This window comes from Oenanthe melanoleuca, chromosome 25 (assembly GCF_029582105.1).
Source record: "Oenanthe melanoleuca isolate GR-GAL-2019-014 chromosome 25, OMel1.0, whole genome shotgun sequence".
Taxonomy (NCBI): domain Eukaryota; kingdom Metazoa; phylum Chordata; class Aves; order Passeriformes; family Muscicapidae; genus Oenanthe; species Oenanthe melanoleuca.
The window spans coordinates 8,548,140-8,561,853 of NC_079358.1; the positions used below are offsets into that span (position 1 = coordinate 8,548,140).

A 13,714-nucleotide genomic window follows, 5' to 3' on the forward strand; every position below is an offset into this window, starting at 1 on the left:
GGGTTTGGATCAGTTTTTTGGAGGTTTGGAGACACCAGAACCCCCATTTTGTTCCATCCCTGGTGTCTGCAGATGGGTTTGCCATGGAGGGGATGGATTTGGGGCCACTTCCAACATTTTAGGAAACAAATCTTGGACATTAAGGGCTCTGGATGAGTTCCTGAAGGTCTGGAGACTGGAGATTGGGATGAAGGAAAATTGAAGGGTTTTTTTCCCAAATCCTGGGGATTTTTTTTTTCTTTTTTTGGGTGGGGGGGGGCTGGGGTTTGTTTGTTTGTTTTCTTTTGGTTTTTTTAATTTTGGTCTGGTTTGTTTTTTTCCAATCCCAAATCCTGAGGATTTTTTTTGTTGTTGTTGCTGTTTTTTTCCCCCCCCAGGCTTACAATGCCAAAACCAAGAGCTTTGAGGATCCTCCCAACCATGCCCGGAGCTCTGGGAACAAAGGGAAGGGGAAGGGGAAAGGGAAAGGTGAGGCTGGAAAAGGTGGAAATGGGGTGGAAAATGGATGGAAAATCGGGTGGGGAAAAGGAAGAAAAAAGGATGGAAAAGTGGCAGAAAAAGGGTGGAAATGGGGCTGGAAAAAGGGCAGAAAAAAGGGTGGAAAAGAGGTGGAAAAAGGGGCTGGAAAATCTGTGGGAAAGGGATGGAAAATGGGAATAAAAGGAGCAGAAAAGGGACTGGGAGGTGATGGATTACCAGAGGAGGAGGAGGAGGAGGAGGAAGAGCAGGGGAGGAGGAAGAGGAGGAGCAGAGAATGAAGAGGAAGAACAGAGAATGAGGAGGAGGAAAAGCAGGAGATGAGGAGGATGAGGATGAGGATGGGATGGGGCTGAGATGAGGATGAGGATGAAGGCAATGCCCATCCTGCTGTTTCCCAGGAAAAGGCAAAGGGAAAGCAGCAGGCAGAGCAGGGGATGAGAATGAGGATTAGGATGGGATTAGAATGGGATGAGGATGAAGATGAGGATGAGGATGGGATGAGGATGAGGATTAGGATGGGATGAGGATGAGGATGGATTAGGATGGGGAGAGGATGAAGAGCAGGCAATGCCCATCCCTGTTTCCCAGGCAAAGGCAAAGGCAGAGCCCCAGGCCCAGAACAGGAGCAGGGTATGAGGATGAGGATTAGGATGGGATTAGGATAGGATGAGGATGAGGATGGGATGAGGATGATGAGGAGGATGATGAGGAGGATGAGGATGAAGAGCAGGCAATGCCCATCCCTGTTTCCCAGGCAAAGGCAAGGGCAGAGCCCCAGGCCCGGAGCAGGAGCAGGGGATGAGGATGAGGATGAGGATGGGATGAGGATGGGATGAAGATGGGATGAAGATGAGGATGAGGATGAGGATGAGGATGAGGATGAGGATGAGGATGAAGAGCAGGCAATGCTGTTTCCCAGGCAAGGGCAAGGGCAGAGCCCCAGGCCCGGAGCAGGAGCCGGAGCCGGCGCCGGCACCGCCCAAGCTGCGCACGCTGGACGTGTTCTCCGGCTGCGGGGGGCTCTCGGAGGGGTTCCACCAGGCAGGTGAGACAGGGAGAGGCCTGGGGGGCAGCAGGTGGGCTGGCAGGGGCTGTGCCAGGCTCTGGGCATTCCCTGTGCCCGGCACTGGCCATTCCCACCTGGCACTGACCATTCCCAGTGTCCACGCCACCCATTCCCAGTGCCCATCCCAGTGCCCATTCCCACCTGGCATTGACCATTCCCAGTGTCCACCCTGGCCATTCCCAGTGCCCATCCCAGTGTCCATCCCAATGCCCATTCCCACTGCCCATTCCCAGCTGGCACTGGCCATTCCAGTGCCCATTCCCACCCAGTACTGACCATTCCCAGTGCCCATCCCAGTGCCCATTCCCACCTGGCACTGACCATTCCCAGTGACCCACCCCACCCATTCCCAGTGCCCATCCCAGTGCCCGTTCTCACCTGGCACTGACCATTCCCAGTGTCCACCCCACCCATTCCCAGTGCCCATCCCAGTGCCCGTTCCCACCTGGCATTGACCATTCCCAGTGTCCACCCTGGCCATTCCCAGTGCCCATCCCAGTGCCCGTTCCCACCTGGCATTGACCATTCCCAGTGTCCACCCCACCCATTCCCAGTGCCCATCCCAGTGTCCATCCCGATGCCCATTCCCAGCTGGCACTGACCATTCCAGTGCCTGTTCCCACCCAGTACTGACCATTCCCAGTGCCCAACCCTGATCATTCCCACCTGGCACTGCCCATTCCCAGTGCCCATCCCAGTATCCCAGTGCCACTCCCAGTGCCCATCCCAGTGCCCATCTCACCCCCTGTGTTCCCCAGGTGTCTGAGAGACACTCTGGCCATCGAGATGTGGGAGCCAGCGGAGCAGGCGTTCCGCCTCAACAACCCCAGTGCCCATCCCAGTATCCCCACTGCCCATCCCAGTACCAATCCCTGCCCATCCCAGTGCCCCCTTCACCCCACCCCTGTGTCCCCCAGGTGTCTCAGAGACGCTCTGGGCCATCGCGATGTGGGAGCCGGCGGCGCAGGCGTTCCGCCTCAACAACCCCAGTGCCCATCCCAGTGCCAGTTCCTGCCCATCCCAGTCCCACTGCCCATCCCAGTGCCAATCCCAGTCCCCCTGCCCATCCCAGTGCCCATCTCACCCCTGTGCCCATTCTCAGGTGTCTCAGAAACACTCTGGGCCATCGAGATGTGGGAGCCGGCGGCGCAGGCGTTCCGCCTCAACAGCCCCAGTGCCCATCCCAGTACCAATCCCTGCCCATCCCAGTCCCCCTGCCCATCCCAGTGCCAATCCCAGTCCCCCTGCCCATCCCAGTGCCCCCTTCACCCCACCCCTGTGCCCCCCAGGTGTCTCAGAAACCCTCTGGGCCATCGAGATGTGGGAGCCGGCGGCGCAGGCGTTCCGCCTCAACAACCCCGGCAGCACGGTGTTCACCGAGGACTGCAACGTGCTGCTCAAGCTGGTGATGGCGGGCGAGAAAACCAATTCCCTGGGCCAGAAGCTGCCCCAGAAGGGCGACGTGGAGATGCTCTGTGGGGGCCCCCCCTGCCAGGGCTTCAGCGGCATGAACCGCTTCAACTCCCGCACCTACTCCAAGTTCAAGAACTCCCTAGTGGTCTCCTTCCTCAGGTGGGTGGGGTGGGGTTTTTTTGGGTGGGTCAGACCCTGCCTGTTGTCTCCTGGTCAGTGTGGAGGAATTTTTTGGGATGCGACTCCATCTGATGTCCCCTGGTAGGTGTGGAGGAATTCTTGGGGGTTTTTGACCACATCTGGTGTCCCCCCATTGTAAAGAGACGATTTTTGGGGTTTGAGACCCTGTCTGGTGTCCCCTCATTAGTGTGAAGATGATTTTTGGGGTGTGACCCTATCCAGTGTTCCCTCATGGGTGTGGAGGAATTTTTAGGAGTTTTTGGCCACGTCTGGTGTCCCCTCATTGGTGTAGAGAGGATTTTTGGGGTGTGACCCCATCTGGTGTCCCCTCATTGATGTGGATGGGAATTTTGGGGTATGACCCCATCCAGTGTCCCCTGCTGAGGATTTTTGGAATGTGACCCCATCCAGTGCCCAATGCTGATTATTTTTGGGATGTGACCCCATCCACTGTTACCTGCTGATGATTTTTGGGATGTGACCCCATCCACTGTTACCTGCTGATAATTTTTGGGGTGTGAACCCATCCAGTGTCGCTGCTGAGGATTTTTGGGGTGTGACCCCATCCAGTGCCCCCTGATGAGAATTTTTGGGGTGTGACCCCATCTAGTGTCCCCTGCTGAGGATTTTTGGGGTGTGACCCCCATCCAGTGTCCCCTGGTGAGGATTTTTGGGGTGTGACCCCCATCCAGTGTCCCCTGGTGAGGATTTTTGGGGTGTGACCCCATCCAGTGTCCCCTGCTGAGGATTTTTGGGATGTGACCCCATCCACTGCCCCCTGGTGATGATTTTTGGGGTGTGACCCCATCCAGTGCCCCCTGCTGAGGATTTTTGGGGTGTGACCCCATTTGGGGTGTGAACCCATCCAGTGCCCCCTGCTGATGATTTTTGGGGTGTGACCCCATCCAGTGTCCCCTGCTGAGGATTTTTGGGAAATGACCCCATCCACTGCCCCTGCTGAGGATTTTTGGGATATGACCCCATCCAGTGTCCCCTGATGAGAATTTTTGGGGTGTGACCCCATCTAGTGTCCCCTGGTGAGGATTTTTGGGGTGTGACTCCATCCAGTGTCCCCTGCTGAGGATTTTTGGGGTGTGACCCCATCCAGTGCCCCCTGATGAGAATTTTTGGGGTGTCACCCCATCCAGTGTCCCCTGCTGATGATTTTTGGGGTATGACCCCATCCAGTGTCCCCTGGTGAGGATTTTTGGGGTGTGACCCCATCCACTGCCCCCTGGTGATGATTTTTGGGGTGTGACCCCATCCACTGCCCCCTGCTGAGGATTTTTGGGAAATGACCCCATCCAGTGCCCCTGCTGAGGATTTTTGGGATATGACCCCATCCAGTGTCCCCTGCTGAGGATTTTTGGGATGTGACCCCCATCCAGTACCCCCTGATGAGGATTTTTGGGGTGTGACCCCCATCCAGTGCCCCTGCTGAGGATTTTTGGGATATGACCCCATCCAGTGTCCCCTGATGAGAATTTTTGGGGTGTGACCCCATCCACTGCCCCCTGGTGATGATTTTTGGGGTGTGACCCCATCCAGTGTCCCCTGGTGAGGATTTTTGGGGTGTGACCCCATCCAGTGTCCCCTGGTGAGGATTTTTGGGGTGTGTGACCCCATCCAGTGCCCCCTGCTGAGGATTTTTGGGGTGTGACCCCATCCACTGCCCCCTGGTGATGATTTTTGGGGTGTGACCCCATCCAGTGCCCCTGGTGAGGATTTTTGGGGTGTGACCCCATCCAGTGTCCCCTGCTGATGATTTTTGGGGTGTGACCCCATTTGGGGTGTGACCCCATTTGGGGTGTGACCCCATCCAGTGCCCCCTGCTGATGATTTTTGGGATGTGACCCTATCCACTGCCCCCTGCTGATGATTTTTGGGGTGTGACCCCATCCAGTGCCCCCTGCTGATGATTTTTGGGGTGTCCCTTGTCCCCACCCACTCTGTCCCCTCAGTTACTGCGATTATTACCGGCCGCGCTTCTTCCTGCTGGAGAACGTCCGGAATTTCGTCTCCTTCAAGAGATCCATGGTGCTGAAGCTGACCCTGCGCTGCCTGGTGCGCATGGGCTACCAGTGCACCTTCGGGGTGCTGCAGGTGGGGTCCCCAGGGCTCCTTTTGGGGTGAAAAACCCCAATTCTGGCACCATGAGAAACCTTGGTTGGGTTGTTCCTTGGGGGAACGTTCCCAGAGGAGTTGGCGGTTGGGAATTGGGCGATGGTCAATTGGTCAGTTGGGCATTCAAGGGAGGGAGTGACCTCTTGGTGGCTTTGGGGACATTCCCATAGGTGACAGGTCCTCCAAAGGACCAAGTGACCCCTTGGGTGGCTTTGGGGACATTCCCACCCTGTCCCTTAGGAATTGTCCCCTCCAAGGACCAATTGACCGCTGTGGTGGCTTTGGGGACATCCCTCAGGAACTGTCCCCTCCAAGGACCCTTGGGTGTCTTTGGGGACATTCCCACCCTGTCCCTCGGGAATTGTCCCCTCCAAGGACCATTGGGTAGCTTTGGTGACATTCCCATAGGTGACAATTCCTCCAAAGGACCAAGTGACCCCTCGGGTGGCTTTGGGGACATTCCCACAGGTGACAGGTCTTCCAAAGACCAAATTGACCGCTGTGGTGGCTTTGGGGACATCCCTCAGGAACTGTCCTCTCCAAGGACCCTTGGGTGGCTTTGGGGACATTCCCAGAGGTGACAGGTCTTCCAAAGAACCAATCGACCCCTGGGGCAGCTTTGGGGACATTCCCAGAGGTGACAGCTCCTCCAAAGGACCAAGTGACCCCTTGGGTGGCTTTGGGGACATCCCTCAGGAACTGTCCCCTCCAAGGACCCTTGGGTGTCTTTGGGGACATTCCCACCCTGTCCCTCGGGAATTGTCCCCTCCAAGGACCATTGGGTAGCTTTGGTGACATTCCCATAGGTGACAATTCCTCCAAAGGACCAAGTGACCCCTCGGGTGGCTTTGGGGACATTCCCACCCCGTCCCTCAGGAATTGTCCCCTCCAAGGACCATTGGGTAGCTTTGGTGACATTCCCATAGGTGACAATTCCTCCAAAGGACCAAGTGACCCCTCGGGTGGCTTTGGGGACATTCCCACAGGTGACAGGTCTTCCAAAGACCAAATTGACCGCTGTGGTGGCTTTGGGGACATCCCTCAGGAACTGTCCTCTCCAAGGACCCTTGGGTGGCTTTGGGGACATTCCCAGAGGTGACAGGTCTTCCAAAGAACCAATCGACCCCTGGGGCGGCTTTGGGGACATTCCCACCCCGTCCCTCAGGAATTGTCCCCTCCAAAGAACCAATTGACCCCTTGGTGGCTTTGGGGACATTCCCAGAGGTGACAGCTCCTCCAAAGAACCAATTGACCCCTTGGGGTGACTCTGGGGACATCCCCCCCCCCACGGTGTCCCCACGGTGTCCCGTCCCCTCCCCAGGCCGGGCAGTACGGCGTGGCGCAGACGCGGCGCCGCGCCATCGTGCTGGCGGCGGCGCCGGGCGAGAAGCTGCCGATGTTCCCCGAGCCCCTGCACGTGTTCGCCCCCCGCGCCTGCCAGCTCAGCGTGGTGGTGGACGACAAGAAATTCGTCAGCAACATCACGCGGTGAGGGTCGGGAATTCGGCACCGGGAATTTGGCACCGGGAACCGGCACTGGGGGAATTCGGCACCGGGAATTCGGCGCCGGGAGCTGGCACTGGGGGAATTCAGCACCAGGAACCAGCACCGGGAACTGGCACTGGGGAATCAGTGCCGGGAACCGGCACTGGGGGAATTCGGCACCGGGAACCGGCACTGGGGGATCGGGCGTTGTTTGGTTTGGGAATTCGGCACCGGGAATCGGCACTGGGGGATCGGGTGTTGTTTGGTTTGGGAATTCGGCACTGGGTGATTGAGCATTGGGAGTTGGGTTTGATTTGGCACTTGGGGAGTTTGGTTTGGGAATTTGGCACTAGGGGATTGAGCATTGGGAATTTGGTTTGATTTGGCACTTGGGGAGTTTGGTTTGGGAATTTGGCACTGAGGTTGAGCATTTGGGGAGTTTTGAATTGGGAGCTTTGGGAATTTGACACTTGGGATTGGGTGTTCGGGATTCCAGTTTGGGAATTTTGGTTTGGGAATTCGGCACTTGGGGATTGGGCGTTGTTTGGTTTGGGAATTCGGGTTTGGGAATTTGGAACTGGGGATTGGGTGTTGTTTGGATTGGGAATTTCAGTTTGGGAATTTGGAACTGGGAATTGGACATTGGTTTGGGAATTCGACATTGGGGGATTGGGCGTTGTTTGGTTTGGGAATTTTGGGTTTGGGAATTCAGCACTGGGGATCGGGTGTCATTTGGTTTGGGAATTCAGTATTGGGGGATTGGGAATTTGGAGAGTTTGGTTTGGGAATTCCAGTTTGGGAATTCCAGGATGGGAGTTCTGAGTTGGGAATGCCGAGTTGGGAATTCCAGGGTGGGAATTGCAGGGTGGGAATTCCAGTTTGAGAATTCCGGGTTGGGAATTCCAAGTTGGGAATTCCAGGTTGGGAACTCCAGGGTGGGAGTTCTGTTCCAAGATGGGAATTGCAGGGTGGGAATTCTGAGTTGGGAATCCCAGTTTGGGAATTCCAAGCTGGGAATGCTAAGTTGGGAATTCCGGGGTGGGAATTGCAGGGTGGGAATTCCAGGTTGGGAACTCCAAGGTGGGAATTCCAGGTTGGGAACTCCAAGGTGGGAATTGCAGGGTGGGAATTCCAGTTTGAGAATTCCGAGTTGGGAATCCCAGTTTGGGAGTTCCGAGCTGGGAATGCCAGTTTGGGAATTCCGAGTTGGGAATCCCAGTTTGGAGTTCCGAGTTGGGAATGCTGAGTTGGGAATTCCAAGTTGGGAATCCCAGTTTGGAGTTCCGAGCTGGTAATCCCAGTTTGGGAGTTCCAAGCTGGGAATGCCGGGTTGGGAATTCCAAGCTGGGAATCCCAGTTTGGGAGTTCCAAGCTGGGAATGCCGGGTTGGGAATTCCAAGCTGGGAATCCCAGTTTGGGAATTCCGAGCTGGGAATGCCAGTTTGGGAATTCCGAGCGGGAAATCCCAGTTTGGAGTTCTGAGCGGGGAATGCCAGTTTGGGAATTCCAAGCTGGTAATCCCAGTTTGGGAATTCCGAGCGGGGCGTGCCGTCCCTCAGGACGTACTCGGGGCCGTTCCGCACCATCACCGTGCGCGACACCATGTCGGACCTGCCCGAGATCCGCAACGGCGCCTCGGCGCTGGAGATCTCCTACAACGGCGAGCCCCAGTCGTGGTTCCAGCGCCAGATCCGCGGCTCCCAGTACCAGCCCATCCTCAGGGACCACATCTGCAAGGTGGGGACGGCGCCGGGGCCGCCGGATCTGCCGGATCCCGCTGGATCCGCCGGGGTCGGGGCGAGGGAGCGTGCCCGAAATGGGGATGGGGGAGGTTTGGGAATGGTGGTTTGGGAATGGAGGAGGTTTGGGAATGGAGGTTTAGGAATGGTGGAGGAAAGGAGTTGGGAATGGTGGAGGAGTTGGGAATGGATATTTTGGGAATGGAGGTTTGGGAATGGAGGTTTTGGGAAGGAGTTGGGAATGGAAGTTTGGGAATGGAGGTTTGGGAATGGAGGTTTGGGAATGGTGGAGGTTTGGGAATGGTGGAGGAGTTGGGAATGGAGATTTTGGGAATGGGGGTTTGGGAATGGAGGTTTTGGGAATGGTGGTTTTGGGAATGGTGATTTTGGGAATGGAGGTTTGGGTATGGAGGTTTGGGAATGGAGGTTTGGGAATGGAGGAGGTTTGGGAATGGTGGAGGTTTGGGAATGGTGGAGGTTTGGGTATAGAGGTTTGGGGATGGAGGTTTGGGAATGGTGGTTTTGGGATTGGAGGTTTGGGAATGGTGGAGCAAAGGAGTTGGGAATGGTGGAAGTTTGGGAATGGTGGGAGTTTGGAAATGGAGTTTTGGGAATGCAAGTTTTGGAAATGGAGGTTTGGGAATGGAAGTTTTGGGAATGGGGGAGGTTGGACACCAATGGTTGGTCACCCAGTGTCCCCCAATGATCCCCAAAATCCCTCAATTGTCCCCAAAACCCTGCATTGTCCCCAATGGTCCCCAGTGCCTCCCAATTGTCCCCAAAACCTCCCAGTTGTCCCCAAACATCCCCCCAATATTCCCCTGTGTTCCCCAATGGCCCCAAACTTCTCCCAATGATCCCCAACGTCCCCTAGTTGTCCCCAACATCACCCAATGTCCCCTGGTGGTGTCCAACACCCCCCAATTGTTCCCAACGTCCCCCAGTTGTCCCTAATGTCCCCCAATAACCCCCAACTCCCCCCATTGTCCCCAGTTGTCCCCAATTGTTCCCAATGTCCCCCAATTGTCTCCAACACCTCCCAGTTGTCCCCAATGGTCCCAAATGTCCCCCAGTGGTGCCCAGTGTCCCCCACTGGTGTCCAATGCCCCCCAATTGTCACCAAAACCCCCCAACTGACCCCAATTGTCCCCAAAATCTCCCAATTGTCCCAAACATCCCCCAATAATTCCCAACATCCCCCAATTGTCCCCAACATCCCCCAACTGTCCCCAATTGTCCCCCACACACCCTGACTGTCCCCGACTGTCCCCGACTGTCCCCGCACCCCCCAATGATCCCCAACATCCCCCAACTGTCCCCAGCTGTCCCCACACCCCCCAATAGTTCCAACACCCCCTAACTGTCCCCATTGTCCCCAACATCCCCAACATCCCCCAGTTGTCCCCAACACCCCCCAGTTGCCCCCAGCTGCCCCCACGCTGTCCCCACCCGCCGCTCCCCGCGGTGACGCCGGGCCGGCTCGGCAGGACATGAGCGCGCTGGTGGCGGCGCGGATGCGGCACATCCCGCTGGCGCCGGGCTCCGACTGGCGGGACCTGCCCAACATCGAGGTGCGGCTGTCGGACGGCACCAGCACCAGGAAGCTGCGCTACACCCACCACGAGCGCAAGAACGGCCGCAGCAGCTCGGGCGCCCTGCGCGGCGTCTGCTCCTGCGCCGAAGGTGGGCGGCGGAAACCCGAAAACTCCCCGGCGCTGGGAGGGGTCTGCTTTATTTATTTTATTTTTTTTCTGTTAAATTTTGGGTTTTTTTGGTGGTTTTTTTTTTGGTGTTTCTCAGGGAAGCCGTGCGACCCGGCGGACCGGCAGTTCAACACGTTGATCCCCTGGTGCCTCCCGCACACCGGGAACCGGCACAACCACTGGGCCGGGCTGTACGGGCGGCTGGAGTGGGACGGCTTCTTCAGCACCACCGTCACCAACCCCGAGCCCATGGGCAAGCAGGTGGGGCGGGGCAGGCGTGGGCGTGGCCGGTGGGTGGGGCTCGGGGGTGTGGCCGGTGGTGCTAGGCATTGGTGGTGGTCAGTGGTCATCATTGTCCCAACTGTTGGTGGTGGTCACTGGTCATTGTTGTCCAGCCATTGGTGGTGGTCACTGGTCATTGTTGTCCAGCCATTGGTGGTGGTCACTGGTCATAGTCCCAGCCATTGGTGGTGGTCATTGCTCATCACTGTTCAGCCATTGGTGGTGGTCACTGGTCATTGTTGTCCCAGCCATTGGTGGTGGTCAGTGGTCATCACTGTCCCAACCATTGGTTGGGGTCAGTGGTCATTGTTGTCCAAACCGTTGGGTGGGGTTGGTGATGGTGGCCAATGGCCACAGTTCCCCAATGGTCACGGTGTCTCCAGTGGTCACCAATAGTTGGGTTTGGTGGTCACCAACATCCCAATGGTTGGGTCTGGTGGTCACTAGTGGTCGTCAACACCCAATGGTTGGGTTTGATGGTCACCAATGACCCAAAGTTGGGTCTGGTGGTCACTGATGTCCCAATGGTTGGGTCTGGTAGTCACCAATGACCCAAGGGTTGGGTCTGATGGTCACCGATGACCCAGTGGTTGGGTCTGGTGGTCACCAATGTCCCAAGGGTTGGGTCTGGTCACCAATGTCCCAAGGGTTGGGTGGTCATCAATGACCCAAGGTTTGGGTTTGATGGTCATCAATGACCCAAGGTTTGGGTTTGATGGTCACCAATGACCCAAGGTTGGGTGGTCACCAGTGTCCCAAGGTTGGGTCTGGTGGTCACCGATGTCCCAAGGGTTGGGTTTGATGGTCACCAATGACCCAAGGTTGGGTCTGGTGGTCACCAATATCCCAGTGGTTGGGTGTGGTGGTCACCAATGACCCAAGGGTTGGGTTTGATGATCACCGATGTCCCAGTGGTTGGGTCTGGTGGTCACCAATGACCCAAGGTTGGGTGGTCACCAATGTCCCAGTGGTTGGGTCTGGTGGTCACCGATGTCCCAAGGGCTGGGTGCCCGATGTCCCCAGTCCCCAGCGGTGCCGGTGCCGTTGCAGGGCCGGGTGCTGCACCCCGAGCAGCACCGCGTGGTCAGCGTGCGGGAGTGCGCGCGCTCCCAGGGCTTCCCCGACACCTACCGGCTCTTCGGCAACATCCTGGACAAGCACCGCCAGGTGGGTGGCACGGGGCGGCGTCCCTCTGTCCCCTGTCCCTCTGTCCCACTGTCCCTCTGTCCCCTGTCCCTCTGTCCCAATGTCCCTCTGTCCCAATGTCCCTCTGTGCTGTGTCCCTCTGTCTCATTGTCCCTCTGTCCTGTGTCCCTCTGTCCCAATGTCCCTCTGTGCTGTGTCCCTCTGTCTCATTGTCCCTCTGTCCTGTGTCCCTCTGTCCCAATGTCCCTCTGTCCTGTGTCCCTTTGTCCCATTGTCCCTCTGTCCCTAGTGTCATCTGTCCTGCGTCCCTCTGTCCCCAGTGTCCCTCTGTACAATTGTCCCTCTTTGCCCAGTGTCCCTCTGTCCCAAGTGTCCCATTGTCCCTCTGTCCCTCTGTCCCCATTGTCCCTCTGTCCCCATTGTCCATCTGTCCCCTGTGTCCCTTTGATCCATTGTCCCTCTGTCCCCTGTTCCTCTGTCCCCAGTGTCCCAGGGTGCCCATTGTCCCTCTGTCCTGTCCCTCTGTCCCCTGTCCCTCTGTCCCCTGTACCACATCCCCTGTCCCCTGTCCAGGTGGGGAACGCGGTGCCTCCTCCCCTGGCCAAGGCCATTGGGCTGGAGATCAAGGCCTGCGCTGTGGCCAAACTGCGCCAGGACTCGGCCGGTGAGTGACCCCTCAGTGTCCCCTCAGTGTCCCCTCAGTGTCCCCTCAGTGACCCTCAGTGACCCCTCAGTGTCCCTCAGTGACCCCTCAGTGTCCCCTCAGTGTCCCCTCAGTGACCCCTCAGTGTCCCCTCAGTGTCCCTCAGTGTCCCCTCAGTGTCCCCTCAGTGTCCCCTCAGTGACCCTCAGTGTCCCTCAGTGTCCCTCAGTGACCCCTCAGTGTCCCTCAGTGTCCCCTCAGTGTACCCTCAGTGTCCCTCAGTGTCCCCTCAGTGTCCCTCAGTGTCCCCTCAGTGACCCTCAGTGACCCCTCAGTGACCCCACACTGTCCCCAAGGTGTCCCTGTGGTGTCCCCTCAGTGTCACCCCCCCTGTCCCCCAGGGCCGCGTGTGGCGCCGCAGGAGCCGATGGAAGCGACGGCCTGAGCTGGGCCTGGGCCTGGGCCTGGGCCTGAGCTGAGCCTGGGCTGAGCCCGGGCCTGGGCCTGGGCCTGAGCTGGGCCTGAGCTGAGCCTGGGTCTGAGCCTGGGCCTGGTGCTGAGCTGAGCCTGGGCCTGAGCTGAGCCTGAGCTGAGCCTGAGCTGAACCTGGGCCTGAGCTGAGCCTGAGCTGAACCTGGGCCTGAGTTGAGGCTGGGACATGGAGACGCTGGGGGGGAGGGGCCAGGCTGAGCTGGGGATGGCTTTGGCTTTTTGCTTTGCTTTAAATTTTTTTCTTTTTTTTTTTTTTTTTTTTTTCTTTTTTATTTCCCCCCTATTTTTTTTCTCTCTTTTTTTTTTTTTCCCTATTTTTTCTCTCTTTTTTTCCCCCCTATTTTTCTCTTTTTTTCTTCTATTTTTCTTTTTTTTCCCTACTTTTTATCTTTTCTTTGTTCTTTTTTTTTCCCCTATTTTTTCTTTTTTTTTTCCCATATTTTTTCTCTGTTTTTCTCTTTCCCTCTTTCTTTTCTTTTTCCCCTTCTTTATCTCCCTTGTTTTCTTACTCATTTTTCTCCTTTTTCATCTTATTTCCCCACCTTTTTTAATTTTTAACCTCTTCTTTTCCCCTTGGCTTTTAAAATTTTTTTCCCTGCTTTTTTTTTTTTTTTTTTTTTGTTCTGGAATTTTTTCTGCTTTTTCCTCTTTTTCTTTTAAAAAAGATTTTTATTTTTCCAGTTTTGCTTTTGATTATTTTTAATTTTTTTTAAAATTCCCCTCCCTCCGCGCTCTCTGTGCTGCCCCAACCCCCTCAGGGCCCGGGCGCCACTCCCCGTTTTTATCGCATTGTACTGAACTCCCCGCGGCCGCTTTGTACAAGGTGGAACTCGATACTTTATGTAGTTTTTATATGTTGTAATATTTCTTCGAATAAATCGCGCCTATAAGTTATAAACAATTCTCTCCCGCCGCGCTACGAGTAGGCCGCGAGCCTCATAGAGACGTTGCTTAGCAACCG

At 56.4% G+C, this 13,714-nt stretch overlaps 1 protein-coding gene across 1 annotated transcript in view; it reads left to right on the forward strand.

Moving 5' to 3' along the window:
• DNMT1 (DNA methyltransferase 1) overlaps nucleotides 1-13,654 on the forward strand; it is a 36,869-nt gene extending 23,215 nt beyond the window's left edge. The window contains exons 24-34 of the mRNA XM_056510469.1: nucleotides 378-468; nucleotides 1,400-1,525; nucleotides 2,836-3,118; nucleotides 5,101-5,242; nucleotides 6,585-6,751; nucleotides 8,308-8,485; nucleotides 9,975-10,170; nucleotides 10,288-10,451; nucleotides 11,523-11,639; nucleotides 12,192-12,282; nucleotides 12,663-13,654. Of these exons, the coding sequence (XP_056366444.1) occupies nucleotides 378-468; nucleotides 1,400-1,525; nucleotides 2,836-3,118; nucleotides 5,101-5,242; nucleotides 6,585-6,751; nucleotides 8,308-8,485; nucleotides 9,975-10,170; nucleotides 10,288-10,451; nucleotides 11,523-11,639; nucleotides 12,192-12,282; nucleotides 12,663-12,706 (1,599 nt within the window). The 3' untranslated portion in view covers nucleotides 12,707-13,654. The remainder of the gene's footprint in view (nucleotides 1-377; nucleotides 469-1,399; nucleotides 1,526-2,835; nucleotides 3,119-5,100; nucleotides 5,243-6,584; nucleotides 6,752-8,307; nucleotides 8,486-9,974; nucleotides 10,171-10,287; nucleotides 10,452-11,522; nucleotides 11,640-12,191; nucleotides 12,283-12,662) is intronic.
• Nucleotides 13,655-13,714: the final 60 nt, after the last annotated feature.